This window comes from Hylobates moloch, unplaced genomic scaffold (genome assembly GCF_009828535.3).
Source record: "Hylobates moloch isolate HMO894 unplaced genomic scaffold, HMol_V3 SCAFFOLD_21, whole genome shotgun sequence".
Taxonomy (NCBI): domain Eukaryota; kingdom Metazoa; phylum Chordata; class Mammalia; order Primates; family Hylobatidae; genus Hylobates; species Hylobates moloch.
The window spans coordinates 24,825,460-24,843,035 of NW_026652296.1; the positions used below are offsets into that span (position 1 = coordinate 24,825,460).

The 17,576-nt window shown below is 46.5% G+C and overlaps 3 protein-coding genes across 8 annotated transcripts in view; 1 reads left to right on the forward strand and 2 right to left on the reverse strand.

Moving 5' to 3' along the window:
* The window catches only part of CNBD2 (cyclic nucleotide binding domain containing 2), a 78,571-nt gene extending 76,112 nt beyond the window's left edge, over positions 1–2,459 (reverse strand). For all 6 annotated transcript variants that reach the window (XR_009211491.1, XM_058433027.1, XM_032141814.2 and 3 more), the window contains exon 1: positions 2,286–2,459. Coding sequence is in view for 5 of the 6 variants with exons in the window: in XM_058433027.1 (XP_058289010.1) it covers positions 2,286–2,459 (174 nt within the window). In the remaining variant the exon portion in view is untranslated. The remainder of the gene's footprint in view (positions 1–2,285) is intronic.
* On the forward strand, positions 2,458–3,412 carry SCAND1 (SCAN domain containing 1). Its single transcript, XM_032141816.2, has 2 exons — positions 2,458–2,591; positions 2,700–3,412. The coding sequence occupies exons 1-2, from the start codon at positions 2,458–2,460 to the stop codon at positions 3,292–3,294; spliced, it is 729 nt and encodes a 242-aa protein (XP_031997707.1). The 3' UTR covers positions 3,295–3,412.
* Positions 3,413–6,890: 3,478 nt separating this feature from the next.
* PHF20 (PHD finger protein 20) overlaps positions 6,891–17,576 on the reverse strand; it is a 176,092-nt gene continuing 165,406 nt past the window's right edge. The window contains exons 17-18 of the mRNA XM_058432861.1: positions 15,887–16,070; positions 6,891–9,775 (exon numbers count right to left, since the gene is read on the reverse strand). Of these exons, the coding sequence (XP_058288844.1) occupies positions 9,633–9,775; positions 15,887–16,070 (327 nt within the window). The 3' untranslated portion in view covers positions 6,891–9,632. The remainder of the gene's footprint in view (positions 9,776–15,886; positions 16,071–17,576) is intronic.

The window sequence follows — 17,576 nt, forward strand, 5'->3', positions numbered from 1 at the left end:
TCCCTTAGGCCTGGAAACTGAGTACCCGTTACCACACAGGGAATAGCACTGTTGGTCACTCTGGGCAGCAAACCCAACTACTAAGGGGCCAGACAGAAGTCAAAGTTTGAAGCCAGTAGGCATAACAAACACTAGGACCCTGCTTTCTCACCTCTAAAAAAAAAGAGAAAAATATCAACTCTAAATAAAGCAACAATCTGAGAGCAACAGCAAATGCAAACAACATTCTATTTCGGAGAACCACAGGGAATGGTTGAGATTGAGACCAAATGGGACAGAGTATCTTGTCTAAAGGAAGTCGTCTCTACTCAGTGTCAGCTGATTGTTGCCTGGCAGGAATTTGGGTCCAGTGTGGCCAGCGCTTCCGTTTATTCAAGAAAAACTAGAAATCCAGATTTGCATGTGAAATCTCCCAATTTTTACATGTCAGCAACTAAAAAACATTAAAGGCCCATTGCAATGACTTTCAAGGTTTTCAGGCTATGGAAATGATTTCATGAGGGTCCACTTCTACCCATCCAAAGGAAACATCCTATGGTAGGGGTAAGTTTTATATCAGGGCTAATGGCATGTTAATGGTTGTTAAACCTGCTCCTCCATCCTGCACAGGGCTCAAAAGGACTGCAAAGTCATACAAAACCTTTCATACGAGGCCCCTGTCGTTTCAGGGCCTCAGTTTCCCCTTCTGTAAAATGAGGATATAAAACCTATTTGTGGCCTTGCGTGGTGGCTCACGCCTGTAATCCCAGCACTTTTGGAGGCTGAGGCGGGCAGATCACCTGAGGTCAAGAGTTCGAGACCAGTCTGGCCAACATGGTGAAACCCCCATCTCTACCAAAAATATAAAATATTAGCCCAGTGTGGTAGTGGGCGCCTGTAATCCCAGCTACTCGGGAGGCGGAGGCAGGAGAATCGCTTGAACCCGGTAGGCGGAGGATGCAGTCTCAAAAAAACCAAAACCAAAAACAAACTATTTGTGAGTCAGCTATCAAACAGAAAACCACCTGGCCGAGGGCTGTCAGGGCCACGTGCTTTTACCTACATCATCTCACTGAATTCTCAATTACCTCTGAGAGGTAAGTTCTATTACATCCACATTTTACTGATAAGAAAACAGTAGCTCAGAGATAGCAAGCAGTTTACCTAATAAAAACAAGAGCAAACTTCTTAAAAGCCCTTTCTCTCCAAGGGCTTAACTTATTTAATCCTCCTAACAACTCTGAGCTGGGTATCATCAAAGGAGATTCCACCAAGGCAGCCTCACTCCAACACTCTAACCCAAGGCTGCTCAACAGAAATATAATGTAAACTGCACATGCAATTTAAATGTTTTTAGTAGCTGCATTTAAAAAGTAAAAACACAGATGAAATTAATAACATTTTTATTTGACCCAATATATGCAAAACATTATATTCCAACATGTAATCAGTATTAAAACGTATTCAGATATTTTCCATCCGTTTTTTCGTACTAAGTCCCGTATTTTACAATATAGCACATTTCAATTCGCTATATTTCTTTTTTTTTTTTTTTTTTTTGAGACGAGACAGAGTCTCGCTCTGTCACCCAGGCTGGAATGTGGTGGCGCGATCTCGGCTCACTGCAAGCTCCGCCTCCCGGGTTCACGCCATTCTCCTGCCTCAGCCTCTCCCAGTAGCTGGGACTACAGGCGCCCGCCACCACGCCCGGCTAATTTTTTTTGTATTTTTAGTAGAGACGGGGTTTCACCGTGGTCTCGATCTCCTGACCTCGTGATCCGCCCGCCTTGACCTCCCAAAGTGCTGGGATTACAAGCGTGAGCCACCGCGCCCGGCCAATTCGCTATATTTCGAGGGTTATCAACTAGCTACGTTGCAAGAGCTCAGTCAACTCAGGCGGCCAGCGGCCACCATAAGGGGCAATGCATTTACAGTTCACTTATTAAATGCTGAAGTTAACAGAACCCAGAGCCGCATTTCCCTTGGTTTCGGAGGACACGCGAAAAATAACAATAGCAAAGGGTTCTCGAGCATTTCCTTCGCGCCAGACGGTGTGCTGTAGTCTGTCATCGTCGCAGTAAGGCGGGTGCTATCGCCCTCCTAGTTTGACCAAGCGAGAGGACTTTCTCCAGATGGGCCCCTCCCGAGAGAACGGCCGCCGTCCCGCTCCCCTGTTCGGGTCACCGGCCGGGCGCCACTCGAACGAGCCCCGGCCAGCCGTCACCCTAATCATTCCCGAAGGAGGGGCCATCAGAGCTACAGCTCATCAGGGTCAATCAGGAGGGGCGCCCGCACGCAAAGGTCACCTGCAAACCGAAGCGGCGCACGGATAAGGTCCGGGACTTGAAGTCCGCCTCGAAACATTCAGGCTCCTCCTCCGACTCCTCCTCGAACTGGCGCTCAGAGGCGCCACCATTCGGAAGGAGCCCAGGCCACGCGCAGCTCGCCCTCCCGCACCGCGAGGGCAGCAGCCGCCTCATGCGACTAGAGAACGCTAGGGGGCGCCGCTTCCGGGAGCCCGCAAGCGGCTTCCGGGGGCTCGCGCGCCGACCTGGACGCAGAGAAGCCGGAGACTTTCGCTTCCGGCTGCCGCAGGCGCTTCGCTGGTGCAGGTAAGCTCCGCGCACTCTCGGCCAGTCCCGAGTCCGCCTCCCTCAAGGCTGACGCGAGCTCTGCCCTTTAACCGGAAGCGTCTCCCTGCTCACCCCGCCCCCGCGCAGACGCAGTGCTCAGCCCACAGCTACCGGACAAAGAGTGACGCCGGGAGCTGGAGTTATGGCGGCTGTGGATTCGATTTTGGCGGCCACTGGGAGTCCCGCGGCGGTGCCACCGGAGAAACCGGAAGGAGCCGGTTCGAGCTCAGACCCTGAGCGTAACTGTGTGGGCTCCTCGCTGCCAGAGGCCTCACCGCCTGCCCCTGAGCCTTCCAGCCCCAACGCCGCGGTCCCTGAAGCCATCCCCACGCCCCGAGCTGCGGCCTCCGCGGCCCTGGAGCTGCCCCTCAGGCCCGCACCCGTGAGCGCAGCGCCTCAGGCAGAAGCTGAAGCGCGCTCTACACCAGGCCCCGCCGGCTCTAGACTCGGTCCCGAGACGTTCCGCCAGCGTTTCCGGCAGTTCCGCTACCAGGATGCGGCAGGTCCCCGGGAGGCTTTCCGGCAGCTGCGGGAGCTGTCCCGCCAGTGGCTGCGGCCTGACATCCGCACCAAGGAGCAGATCGTGGAGATGCTGGTGCAAGAGCAGCTGCTCGCCATCCTGCCCGAGGCGGCTCGGGCCCGGCGGATCCGCCGCCGCACGGATGTGCGCATCACTGGCTGAGCGGTGGAGCTGCGGGCGGCCAGGGCCGGGCGCTCTGTGCGGACTGGGGCCATGATCGGGTCTGGGGGCCTGAGCCTGGGACCCCACCCCGTGTTAATGAAAAATGAGTTTTGGCAGCGCCTGTGGTCTGGTGTGTCTCTTTCATTCGTTCTTTATTGGGTTTATTTTACCAAGCCTATTTCCTACCGCTTTTCTGGCTGGTGGCGAAACGAAGTTGGGAGTCCATAACAATAAGGCCTTCGTTGGCTATAGTGGGATCTTTAGATGTTGACTGAACCTAGGTTATCCCTGTACCACATATGGGAAGTTTTTCACCTGGGCTCCCAAGGACCCACTTGGGTTTCTTACACGCAAAATAGCTGGCTCTATTAAATGCTCACTTAACTGGCTACCTCTGTACCAATATGGGCACCCACTTGCACCTGCCCTTTGGGTACAGGCTTCCCAAAATGTCCAAGTTACTGGGCCATTTTAATGTGAAGTGTTTACTGCACACCTTCACAGAGATAGGCTAGTTCTTGTGAGCTCTGGCTTATGCCGCCAGGCTTGCTCAACTTCCTTGCCAAATTTTAGGCCTGTGGTAGGAATTAAGCAGAACTAGTTCAAGTAATGGATTATTTACATTACTGAAGCTACTCATTTTAATGTCTCTCCGGCTGGCTCCGTTTTGGTTTTTTAAACTAGCATAATCGTTTACAAAGGGAAGAAAGAATTTGGCAAATAATGAGGACCTGTTCTGAAATCTTAAACCTACTCTGTTTCCAGAGGCTTCTGCCCAACCAGGAAGGAGCTAGTTAGGGTCCATGGACAGCTTGGATTGGTCCCAGATAGGTCCTATTGCAGTGTGTGCCATTTGTTAATATAAGGAAGGCCAGACTTGTCTTTCTTGCACTACTCTCAACAATCAAAATCAGCCTGCAGTTCACACCACAAAGTATGAGTGGGACTGGGCTGGAAGTTGGTGAGGGGCATTTTGCTTTTGAATATTAAAGACAGACAAATTGAGAAGTATTTTTGCATTCTTGGGATTTCTTGGCAGAGTTTGCACCTGCCTCACTGGAAAAAGATAGTTGTTTAGAAGTTAAGAACAGCCTTCTTTAAAAGGGAATGTTTAAAGAAGATTAGAATAGGTGAAGAAGGACAAGTGCAGTGGCTCACGCCTGTAATCTCAGCACTGTGGGAGGCAGAGGCGGTGGATCACTTGAGGTCAGCAGTTCGAGACCAGCTTGACCAACACAGTGAAACCCCCATCTCTACTAAAAATACAAAATTATCTGGGTGTAGTGGCACATGCCTGTAATCTCAGTACTTTGGGAGGCCAAGGCGGGCGGATCACTTAAGGTCAGGAGTTTGAGACCAGCCTGACCAACATGGTGAAACTGTCTCTACTAAAAATACAAAATTAGCCGGGCATGGTGGCGCACGCCTGTAATCCCAGCTACTTGGGAGGCTGGGGCAGGAGAATCGCTTGAAACCGGGAGGCGGAGGTTGCAGTGAGCAGTGATCACGCCATTGCACTCCAGCCTGGACAACAAGAGTGAAACTCCGTCTCAAAAAAAAAAAGAATGGTGAAGAACTTTATACAGTCATGCATCTCTTAATGGGGATACGTTCTGAAAGATGAGCCCTTAGGCAGTTTTATTGTGTGAGCCTCATAGAGTGCAGTTACGCAAACTAGATGGTATAGCCTACACACACCTAGGCTTTGTGATAGAGCCTACTGCTCCTAGGCTACAGCCTGTACAGCATGTTACTGTACTGAATACTATAGGCAGTTGTAACAATGGTAAGTATTTGTGTATCTATACATAGAAACGGTTAAGTAAAAATACAGAATAGACCAGGCGCAGTGGCTCACACCTGTAATCCCAGCACTTTGGGAGGCCGAGGTGAGTGGATCATGAGGTCAGGAGTTTGAGACCAGCCTGGCCATCATGGTGAAACCCCATCTCTACTAAAAATACAAAAATTAGCTGGGCTTGGTTGCGGGCACCTGTAATCCTAGCTACTCAGGAGGCTGATGGAGGAGAATTGTTTGAACCTGGGAGGCGAATGTTGCAGTGAGCTGAGATCGTGCCATTGCACACCAGCCTAGGCAACAGGGTGAGGCTCCATCTCAAAAAAAAAAAAAACATATATATATACACACACACACACATATACATATATACACATACATATATACACATATATACATATATACACACATATATACATATATGTATATCAAGGTAAAAAATAAGATTTTGTAGGACTGGACATTGTTCTGGCTGGGTAAGTGGTGAGTGAATGTGAAGATCTAGGATGTTACTGTACGCTACTCCAGAATTTATATAAACACTGAACACATAGACTAATTTTTTTTTTTTGAGACAGGATCTCACTTTGTTGCCCAGGCTGGAGTACAGTGGCACAATCTAGGTTCACTGCAACTTCTGGTTCCCAGGCCTAGGTGATCCTCCTGCCTCAGCCTCCCAAGTAGCTAGGAATACAGGTGCATGCCACCATGCCTGGCTAATTTTTGTAGAGATGGGGTTTAATTATTTTTTAATTTTCTTTCTCAAAAATAATTACCCTTTTCACCATAATTTTTTTTTTTTTTTTTTTTTTTGAGACAGGTCGCCTTTGCTCAATCTCGGCTCACTGCAAGCTCCACCTCCTGGGTTCACACCATTCTCCTGCCTCAGCCTCTCCAAGTAGCTGGGACTACAGGCGCCCGCCACCACGCCCGGCTAATTTTTTGTATTTTTAGTAGAGACGGGGTTTCACTGTGGTCTCGATCTCCTGACCTCGTGATCCGCCCGCCTCGGCCTCCCAAAGTGCTGGGATTACAAGCGTGAGCCACCGCGCCCGGCCCACCATAACTTTTTGTTTTTGTTTTTTGTTTTGTTGAGACAGAGTTTCACTCTGTTGTCCAGGCTGGAGTGCAGTGGTACGATCTCGGCTCACTGCAACTTCCTCCTCCTGGGTTCAAGCGATTCTCCTGCCTCAGCCTCCCAAGTAGCTGGGACTACAGGCTTGCGCCACCATGCTAATTTTTGTATTCTTAGTAGAGATGGGGTTTTGCCGTGTTGGCCAGGCTGGTCTTGAACTCCTGACCCCAGGTGATCTGGCTGCCTTGGCCTCCCAAAGTGCTGGGGTTACAAGCGTGAGTGACGGCACCCAGCCTTTCATTTAGAGACAGGGTCTCCAGCCTCAGCCTTCCTAAGTGCTAGCATTACAGATCTGAGGCACCTTGCCTGACCAACTTTTATACTTTGTAAGCTTTTAAATTTTAACTTTTACTTCTGTAATAACACTTTGTGTTTACACACGGTACAACTATACAAATATATTTTCTTTATATCCTTATTCTATGAGTTTTTTTCTAGTTTAATTTTTTTTTATATATTTTACTTTTTAGATTTTTGTTAAACACTAAGACAAATCCACGCATTAGTCTAGGCCTATGCAGTAGGACCATCAGGGCATCACTAGGCGATGGGAATTTTTCAGCTCCATTATAATCTTATGGGACCACCCTGTGTATGGGGTCCATGGTTGACAGAAACGTTATATGATGCATGACTGTAACTCAACAATATGTAACTGAAACATAGCAACAAGAACCTGTTTTATTTTTTCCAAATACAGATACAGAAGTTTGCGTGTTTTGCAAATATTGCTTCAAAGCAACATTTCTATATACAGCGCCTTCTGTTCTAATAGCGCGTAAACATAGATAAGTATCCACAGTGCAATGTTGGCTCATCAAGGATCCACCTTGCATACACTTACCACTTAAAGAAACAAAATGATTAGTCAAACCGGAACTATTTTTGTCAAGGTAATTTTTTATAGGTGGATAGTTTTTCTAAAAAGACAAAACTTATGTAGTGCACATATTTCTTTCTTTTTTCTTATTTTTATTTTTTTGAGACGGAGTCTTGCAGTTGTCGCCCGAGCTGGAGTGCAATAGCGCAATCTCGGCTCGCTTCAACCTCCGCCTCCCAGGTTCCAGCACTTCTGCTTCAGCCTCCCAAGTAGCTGAGATTACAGGCGTCTGCCACCACGCCCAGCTAATTTTTGTATTTTTAGTAGAGACGGGGGTTTCACCATGTTGGCCAGGCTGGTCTCGAACTCCTGACTTCAGGTGATCCACCTGCCTCGGCCTCCCAAAGTGCTGGGATTACAGGCGTGAGCCACCGCACCCGGCTGATAGTGCACATATTTCTAAATGGTAACAGCAATGTTTGCAAATAACGGTTTCCAGTGCCCCAACATAGGGTTAATTCACCTTGACCCAGGAATTGGGAATGGAGCCCCTCAACATGGCTTTAAATTAGGGAAGCACACTGAGGTTATAAGAACTTGGGGAGTCTTCTCTGCTTCCCTAAGAACAAAAGTCACAATGAATGAAATGGGATTACTTCCTTTACCAAAAACTTAAACAATAAACCCAATAATGGCCAGTTGGCAAAATTAGGGCAATTCACTTTCTGCTTACATCGTAGAACAAGACATGAAATTGACTACCTTAAAAGTTACAGCTTCCACAGATGTGATTAAAACTCAAATGTATTTTCAGAAGAGAAAAATCAGTAATCTAATAATACAACAATCATCACACCTCACAGTTGTGGCTACAGAAAGCCATCCTGTTTCTTCCCTTTTCAGACTGCATGACAGAACTCTTACGATGCAGTGTCAGAACGTGCATGCCATGCACGCCTGTGCATTTCTTCCCACGCCAGAAACACCAGTGTCAGCTGTGAGAAACAGCCTCTTGTAGAGGAATCGTCAGTTTTGTTATAGATGTTATAGCCACGTGTATTCTCTCTGATGGATCAGCTATAGCAGATCAGCTTATACTTATCCTATAATTCATTATATATCAAATGGTGAGCAAATCACTAGACAGAACATTCCCTGAAATAGATTTTAGTACAGAGGCCTGAATTCATGTCCACAATGACCTGTGCTTAACTATTCCAAAGGTTGCTAAAGATACTGTTACTACTATTGAGATATTATTGGCTACTTCACGTTTACACAGTAAATGTTTGCAGCATATAACATTACAGAGTCATAAACCCATAATTAACTTATAAGTGTTAATGGACAACTGTGCTTTGATTTTTGCCTTTAGCGATAAGAAAACAAAGTAGTGAAATGGGTCACTCCTCAAAGCATGGAACATTTTAACTTTGCCTAGTAAGGAAAAACAGAACAAAATATAGCAATTACATGTGGAACCGTAACCTGCAAAAGTAACACAAATATTGTCTCAAAAGGTACAAATAGGTTGTACCTGGACCTTAAGCAGCATAATCACCTTGATCTCACAAAATAATACAAACAGGAAATGTAAAATGTTAAAGTATAGTAACAAAACAATTCTGAAAACGCTGACTATTGAACATACCCTTCAGGAAGGAGAAAAGCGGCACATGTAGAATTTGAAGTTTGTTTACAACAATATAAAATAAGGTAATTCCCCAAACCACATTCTTTGTAACAAATCTTTACAGTGAAAGAGTTTCAAATTTTGGGAAACATTTTTGGACATTAAATAGAACGGGGAAGCTGTCAATATTAAGAAGTGGGTAGAAAATGCTGTCCTTTGGGTTCCAGACCCTGCCTGCTTCGGTTTGGAATTCCTCCTAGATTCTTATTACTGTGAGATTCTAGTTCTTCCATAGGCTGTATGGGCTCTGCTACAAAAGCCATAACCCAGCCAGCTCTGGGGTGAAAGCATACAAACTTGTCCCCGGTACCATGAAGTCATGCAAGAGATGTGGTGAGAAAAGTGAAGAGTCCTAAGGAGAAAGCAGGGCAGCCAAGACTCTGCTCCTTCCCAACCTCCACAGCATGGTGAGCTCACAACATTCCTATGAAGCTAGAAAAGGAAAATGATGCCTGCTGCCCAAACACCATGCCAGGAAGAAACCAAGGAGTTGGCATGTGCCCCAACCTGACAGGAAAGTCAATTAAATAAACTGCAAATTGAATTTACAACTGTTTCCAACTAAACTTTTTTGGCTCTCATTCCATTTATCATCAGTGGCACGATTTCAAGTGAAGTTTGTGCAAAAAGACTCTCTTCATTCAACGATGTGCACAGAAGAGGGGAATCCCAAGAGTCTATTTGCTACCTTTATGGTAGGCTTCGAGATCAGAGTGTCCTCCCGCAGCCAAAATGGCCTCTTTGTCCAATGTCCACCACACTCCTGGCCCAGATCCCTGAAGTCAGTCGGTGTCACGTGCATTCAGCATGCTAGGTTTATTTATTTAAATATGCGAAGCTCCTCCTGCAGGTGCCCCAGGATTGTGCCCCCATGAGTTTTGGGTGCCCAGTTTCATGTTGAGCAGCAGAGGGCGATCTGCTGCACCTTGCCCAGGTCCATCAGCAGCTGTTTGATACAATGCTTGAGCTGCGGAAGCCTGGCCAGCGGCTCAGGGGGCTCCAGTTCCCCAGTGTAGTCCAGCCAGCTCTCCAACACTGTCGGCAGAAGAGAGAGATGAGACCTAGTGAGCTCCCAACACTGGATTTGCAAGAACATCAGCAAGCATTTCAGCACCTTATTCCATCAGACATGGGGCAAGGGAGGAAGGGCCATTTCAGCCTCCATGGGGCAAGGGAGGAAGGGCCATTTCAGCTAACACTGTGTCAACACCTGCTTTACAAAGTGTTACTCCCAGGACAAAATACAAATGCTTTAGAGCAGCACAGTCCAAAAGAACTTTCTGCGATGATGGAAATGGTCCAAGTCTGTGTCATCCAATACAGTAGCCACTAGCCATATGCAGCTATTGAGCACTGGAAACATGGCTAGTGCAACTGAGGAACTGAATTTTAAATTTTATTCAGTTTTGGTTAAACAGCCACACATTGCCAGATGCTACTGTTACCAGAGTCTAGAAGTCTTGGAAGGAAGCACCTTTCTGAGTGTTACCACTCACTCTTTAAAAAGCTTTCCCGGCCGGGCGCGGTGGCACATGCCTATAATCCCAACACTTTGGGAGGTCGAGGTGGGCAGATCACAAGGTCAAGAGATCAAGACCATCCTGGCCAACATGGTGAAACCCCATCTCCACTAAAAATACAAAAATTAGCCAGGCATGGTGGTGCACACCTGCAGTCCCAGATACTCAGGAGGCTGAGGCAGGAGAATTGCTTGAACCCGGGAGGCGGAGGTTGCAGTGAGCCAAGATCGTGCCACTGCACTCCAGCCTGGCGACAAAGCGAGACTCCATCTCAAAAAATAAAATAAAATAAATAAAATAAAAAAGCTTTCCCATGTTGAAAATCAGAGAGCCTGGTGTTTTAGCATCCTGTCAAGAAAAATGCAAATCTATAGGGTCTTGAAAAGGCCTATTTGTATATCATAAACTCTGATTTGCTTCGTATTAATTCCTGATGATACATAATCATCAGTGGCACAGAATACTCTGATATTATTTTCTCCCTTTATTTATTTATTTATTTATTTATTTATTTTTGAGATGGAGTCTCACTGTGTTGCCCAGGCTGGAGTGCAGTGGCGCGATCTCAGCTCACTGCAATCTCTGCCTCCCGGGTTCAAGCGATTCTCCTGCCTCAGCCTCCCAAGCAGCTGGGATTACAGGCATGTGCCACCACGCCCGGCGAATTTTTGTATTTTGGTCTCAAACTCCTGACCTCAGGTGATCCACCCGCCTTGGCCTCCCAAAGTGCTAGGATTACAGGCATGAGCCACTGGGCCTGGCCTTTTTTTTCTTTTGAGACAGAGTTTCGCTCTTGTTGCCTGGGCTGGAGTACAATGGCATGATCTTGACTCACTGCAACCTCCGCCTCCCGGGTACAGGCAATTCTCCTGCCTCAGCCTCCTGAGTAGATGGTATTACAGGCACACGCCACCACACCTGGCTAATTTTTGTATTTTTAGTAGAGACGGGGTTTCGTCATGTTGGCCAGGCTGGCCTCGAACTCCTGACCTCAGGTGATCCACCTGCCTTGGCCACTTTGAAAGTGCTAGGATTACAGGCATGAACCACCATGCCCGGCCCCTTTAAATATTTATTGTAAGATTTCAGGTATTCATTAACATTATCATCATTGATTCAATATCTAGAAAGCTGTCTTGCTTGTGAGAACAAGTATTTCTCTACAGAAAGATGTTTGTTCTTCCCTAAGCTACCCCCTAAAGCTCTGGCATTTGGGGAGAGACCATCTGGGAACCCTGCACCTTTGACAAGAACCACCCCCTGCAAGTAGCCCCTGTGCTATCCCAGCCTGCCTGTAGCCTTTCTAGTTCATGCACCAACCCATACTGAGCACCTTCTGGACCCTGGAGTGCAGCAAAAGGAAGGCCCACCCAGTACCTCTTCATCAAGCAGCCTGCAACCTACTGCACAATCCTCTCCTGTCCTCGGATTCAGCCCTACCTTCCTCTCCACCTTTCTAAATCTTCTGTTTCCTGTGAGCTATTCTTTAGGGAAGCCTTCCCCAACCCTATACCCTGAATCTGGTCCTCGCATTACAGGTGCTATGGTATCACATGTTCTCCTTTGAGCATTTACTATGGTTTGTCATTACAGATAATGGGATGATTTGATTAATATATGTCTCTCCCACTAGATCAAGTTCCATGAGGGCAAAGGCTGAGTCTGCCTTGCTTGCCACTATATCCCTAACACTCACCTGTGTCTGAAACGTGGCAAGCCTGCAACTAACACAGTGAGAGAAGGAATGTGTGGTCCAGCAAAGTGCCCTACCCATTGCTCTGGGCCCTATGTAGCTTATCCTCCTCCATCATATTTCTTATTGGTATTTGGGGGTTCCAAGAAGGAGGAACCTTCTCTCTTCCTAATTCCAGCAAGTACAAGGACTTGGAAATAAGAAAAGTAAGACCACCTCCTCAGACTTAAGGTTGAAAACCATGAGTAAAAGATCAGTCACATGAGAGGAACTAGTGGCCTGCTGAGCAAGAAAACTGCATAGTGACCAGTTTCAAAACACCACTAAGTCTTTAAGAAAAACTAGAAGGAGACAGGGGACTGTTCAGCAAACAGGCACAAAAATAAATGGAGAGGCCGGGTGCGCATGCCTGTAATCCCAACACTTTGGGAAGTCGAGGGAGGTGGATCACCTGAGGTCAGGAATTCAAGACCAGCCTGGCCAACATGGTGAAACCTCATCTCTATTAAAAATACAAAATTAGCCAGGTGTGGTGGCAGGCATCTGCCTGCTACTTGGGAGGCTGAGGAAGGAAGAATCGCTTAAACCTGGGAGGCAGAGGCTTCAGTAAGCCGAGATCGTGCCACTGCACTCCAGCCTGGGCGAGAAAGAGCAAGACTCCGTCTTAAAAAAATAAAATAAAATAAAATAAAATAAAAATAAATAAATGGAGAAAAGGCAGTCAGGACTGGATGGGTCATTCCAACAGCAAAGAGAGTCAGTCAATCTTTTGCAAGATGATCCTACAGTTGCTGAGAGGCCCCTCTTAAGGTCACCCTAACTACCCTGGAGCTAGTTCCAGGCTCACCAAAGACATCCCGATACTACAGTGGCCCAGGAGGCATGCACCGTGCGAAAGCGCACCAACGCTCAGACTGGAAGAGTCTAAGCCACTCAGTAGTGCCTGAGCTTGGTTAACAGGAATGTGTGGAGTTTCTGGGATGGAAGCTGTCTGTCTAGGTCTGCTAGGCTGAAGAACAAAGCCAGGACTGTGGGAAGTCAACAGCATCTCCTCTGGACCCCAGCATCCAGCAGGCCACCCTCTCCACACCATGTGCTGCACCATCCCAAGTGTCTCTTTTAAAGATGCAGAACAGCTTCCAACTAGTATAGTGGTTGCTAGCAAGATAGAAGGTTACAGAGCAAATATTTCTATTCAAATACACTAAGATTATGCGTATAGAGACCACTGCTCACCAAGGCAACATTTTTTATTTAAGAAAATAATATCTCTAATGCCAAAAGACTTTTTTACTTTTCATGGTCATTAAATATCCTTTGTCTTTTAGTTTTAAAGTACTGTTCAGGCCGGGCACAGTGGCTCACACCTATAATCCCAGCACTTTGGGAGGCCAAGGCAGGCGGATCACAAGGTCAGGACTCCGAGACAAGCCTGGCCAACATAGTGTAACCCCGTCTCTACTAAAAATACAAAAATTAGCCAGGCATGGCGGCGCATGCCTATAATCCCAGCTACTCGGGAGGCTGAGGCAGGAGAATCGCTTGAAGCCAGAAGGTGGAAGTTGTGGTGAGCCGAGATCATGCCACTGCACTCCAGCCTGGGCAACAGACCGAGACTCCGTCTCAAAAATACATACATACATACATACATAAATAAATAAATAAAGTACTATTCACATAACTACATAAATAATTAAATAATGGCCAATTGTAAAACAATGGCATATATATATTTCATATAATAGCTTACTAGGCTTTTTTTTTTTTTTTTTAAAGAAATGGGGTCTTGCTCTGTCACCCAGGCTGGAGTACGGTGACACAATCATAGCTCACTGTAACCTTGAACTCCTGGCCTCAAGTGATCCTCTTGCCTTGGCCTCCCAAAGCACTGGGATTACAAGTGTGAGCCACCACGCCAGGTCAGCTTTTAAATTTTTTTAAATTTTTTATTTTTTAGACTGAGTCTCACTCTGTTGCTCAGTCTGGAGTGCAGTGATATGATCTCGGCTCACTGCAACCTCCGCCTCCTAGATTCTCCTGCCTCAGCCTCCCGAGTAGCTAGGATTATACGTGTGCACCACCACACCCAGCTAAGCAGGCCAGCTTTTTAAAAAAGGAATGTTACATCCAAATTCCTATTTTAAAACTTGGTTATGAAAGCTTAGTTTATCTTGGTGTTTAAATAAAGAGTTGATTCCCTAAAAAGGGATTCTGATTAATCTTAAATACTATGCAAAAGTCTGTTTACCTAAATAAAATCTTTAAGCTTTATCATTTATTTTAATGCTTTCTTGGTATCTCTCTCAGGGCCTAGAGTCTTAGAAATGTACAGAATATGTGGCTCTGAATTAGCAAGACACACAAGAGGTCGTCTGTGAGGCCAAAGAAGGGGGTTCAGGCCTACCATCCTTGCCACACTGCCTATTCGGCAGGGCTAGAGAGGTCGAACCAGGCTGAAGAGAGGATTAAGGAGGTAAGATGTGAGTAGACTTTAAATTCTCCCCTGAGGGAAGGTCCCTGTGGCAACAACCGAACATCCATCCTGTTTCCATGGTGCTAATCCTCTTTCGGGGACTCAGAGCCACTCCTACTCCCATTCTCTCGAGAGCTACACTTTTTTGTCTGGCATTATATCCTCCTTCAGCTCTCTAATAATATGTTTTTCACAGACAGTGGCATCAGTTACAATTCCTTTTTTTTACTTTATTTTTTTAGAGACAGGGTCTGTGTTACACAGGCTGGAGTACAGTGGTGTAATCACAGCTCACTGCAGCCTCCAACTCCTGGGCTCAAGCAGTCCTCCCGCCTCAGCCTCCCAAGTAGCTGGGACTACACCCCTACTACACCTGGCTAGTTTTTTATTTTTTTGTAGAGACTGTGATGCCCAGCTTGGCCTCAAGCAATCCTCCCACCTTGACCTCCCAAAGTACTGGGATTATAGGTGTGAGCCACCACACTCAGCCTAGGTCTTGCTGTCTCTCTCACTGTCCTCCAACAGGGCAACCCTTTTTCCAGTCTAGCCAGATCATCCACCCTGAGTCCTCTCCAGTAGGAAACATCATCACTCTGCTTAAAGCTCAACTTCAGTCTCAGGAGTTTTAGGAAGCCCTCCTGTTAGCACTCTCCTCCCCTGGCATGACATCAGCCACATGTGTCCCAGCCACACCTCATGGCCTCACTTGTACAACAGATGGCATTTTCTCCTGAGTTATTTCATGTATGTTTTATATTCCCAGTTACAGTAAAAAACCATAGCCAGACTGTACCCAGAATTATCAAACAACATTTCTTTCTTAACTGGGCTCCATTTTTAACATGAAAACAAATAATTAGGGAATATTTCATCAACCAAAACCATCAACTTCCTGTAGACAGACTGAACTTGATCGTGTTCATCATCACAGGTTTGATCCTCCAGGCCTGTCCATAACCACCAATATCTGGAAGGAATACCTGGGGCCATACAAATGACTCAGCCAAATTCTCAAATCTCTACTGGCTTACGAGGAGAAAGCTTCATTTTAGATTTTATCAAAGATTGGAATAAGAGGTTTTTCAGATTAAATCCTCAGATATCCTAAAACTCAAGTCAAAATTTTAATTTCTCACAGAACTTGTTTGTAAAGATTGGCTTAGATCACACATTTCCTGCAAGCAGGACTGCCAGTTGCCCTCTCTCTGCGTACTCAACTTTACAGAAGGGATCGGACAAGTGAGGCAGGACCCAACATCATGCAGATCTTGCGCCTGATAAATACTAAAAGTAAGGCTCATCCATCCTGAGGGGAGAATGGAGGTGGGGAGAGGCTGAAAAGAAGAGAAGCAAAGAGTACAGCGGTTCCTGTAAACTCAGATTAGGGGGCTCAGAAAGCAGCTCGTCTTGGGGTGCTCGGAGTGCATGCAATGCACAGGGGGCCAAGGAAGGAGCCCTACCATCCAACTCCTTCTCAATGGAGTCCATCCTGTGCGTAACTTCATCCTGAAGAGATTCCACATGGGTCAGCAGGTTAAACTGCCACTGGTGCTGGGAGCTCAGCAGCCCCTCTCCACCTCTGTCCAGCAGCTTCCGAGCAGGGGCTTCCTCTGATAGGGCCTTTTTGGAGACATATTCCTTCACCTGGGGATGCAATGGCATGGAAATTACTGAATGGAGATAGCCCCTGGCCCATTTTTCAAACAGCCAGCGTTTCCAGCCATCTGAAATACTAGCTGCAGTTTCAATACTCCTAATCCCTACCTCCCTTTCCTATTTCCCACTTAGGAACTGGGCAGAAGCTTGCCCACTGTACCAATTCCAACTACCTCAGGGTAACACTCTAGCTCAGGGGACCCACAGCTGCTTCCTACTGACTAGGCCAATGTCCTAGCCTAAAGTAAGCCTCACAGAATGGCTTCCAGAGCCCTGAGAGCTGATTAGAGCAGGGCTAGTGCAGACAAGGGTTAGTACATGGGAGTCGCACCAACATGTGTCAAGTCTGAGCTCCATCTCCTGCGAATGTGCGAGTCTGGATGGACTACTTCATGTCTCTGAGCCTCTGCTTCCTCGGTGGGAGGATGGGGATACTAAAACCTATTTGGAAGGTTCCTGAGGATGAAATAGGGTAAGGCACATAAAAGCAAGGCCAGCTTACAGTCAGCTTACCATCAATGGAAGAGACTGTTAACCCTGGTTGCTTTGCTGAGGCCTAGTATTTCCTGGCTTTATGTGCCAGATATCTCCAGGAAACCTGCCTGATCCACAGGACCACAAACCTTTTCTAGGATTCGGTAACTCAACCTTTCATTCATCCATTTGAAATGAAATAGATTCTAGCCAATGTTTATTTAGTACTTACTATGTGCAAAACAATGTACTGAGGGATTTTCACAAATATGTTCCACAGTAACTGAGGGGGCTTCACTGGCCCCATTCTACAGGCGAGAAAACAGGTCTGGTCAGAAAGGTGAAGTAACCCGCTCAGAGTCACACAGTAAGGGGCTGAGCTCAGAACTGAAACTGCGTCTGTCTCAAAAGACTGTGTCCTTATCACCTTGCCCAACACTGTTTAGACACAGTCAAGGGTATAAGGATGAATGAGGTACAATCCCCTCCCTTGAGGGGCTTGTAATCTAGGATCCCCTTGGCACTATGCAGCAATGTATTTAACGCTGGTGGCACCAACCTGCAGGAGAAAGTCTGGGAAGTAAGGATGAAACTCTCAAATCATACAAAGCCTCACTGACAACTGAGGACAGAGCACAATGAGCCTAGTGAGCAGTTAGAGATGAAAACACCGGCAATGAGGTGACACAAGGGGGTTCTAGAAGAGAATGACTTGAATAACAAAAAACCAAAACTGGCTCTTGGGAAAACTGATGAAACCAGCAATATTTTGACAAAGTGTACCATTTTTATCACAGGGCTTCAAAGTTAAAAGTAAAAATAAAGCTATCACGCAACTGTATTGAAAAAATTCTGCCTAACAAAACATTTGACTCATTGTTTGCTCATGCTAAGAATTAACATCTAGGTGCAATTATAATGCAAACTGCCTTAAAGAAGAGTTTTCCTAACCCATTTCTCCTTGCTACTTCCCACCTCTCCCTCCCTCCACACCCGCGCCCCCCTCCCCAGGCTCCACAC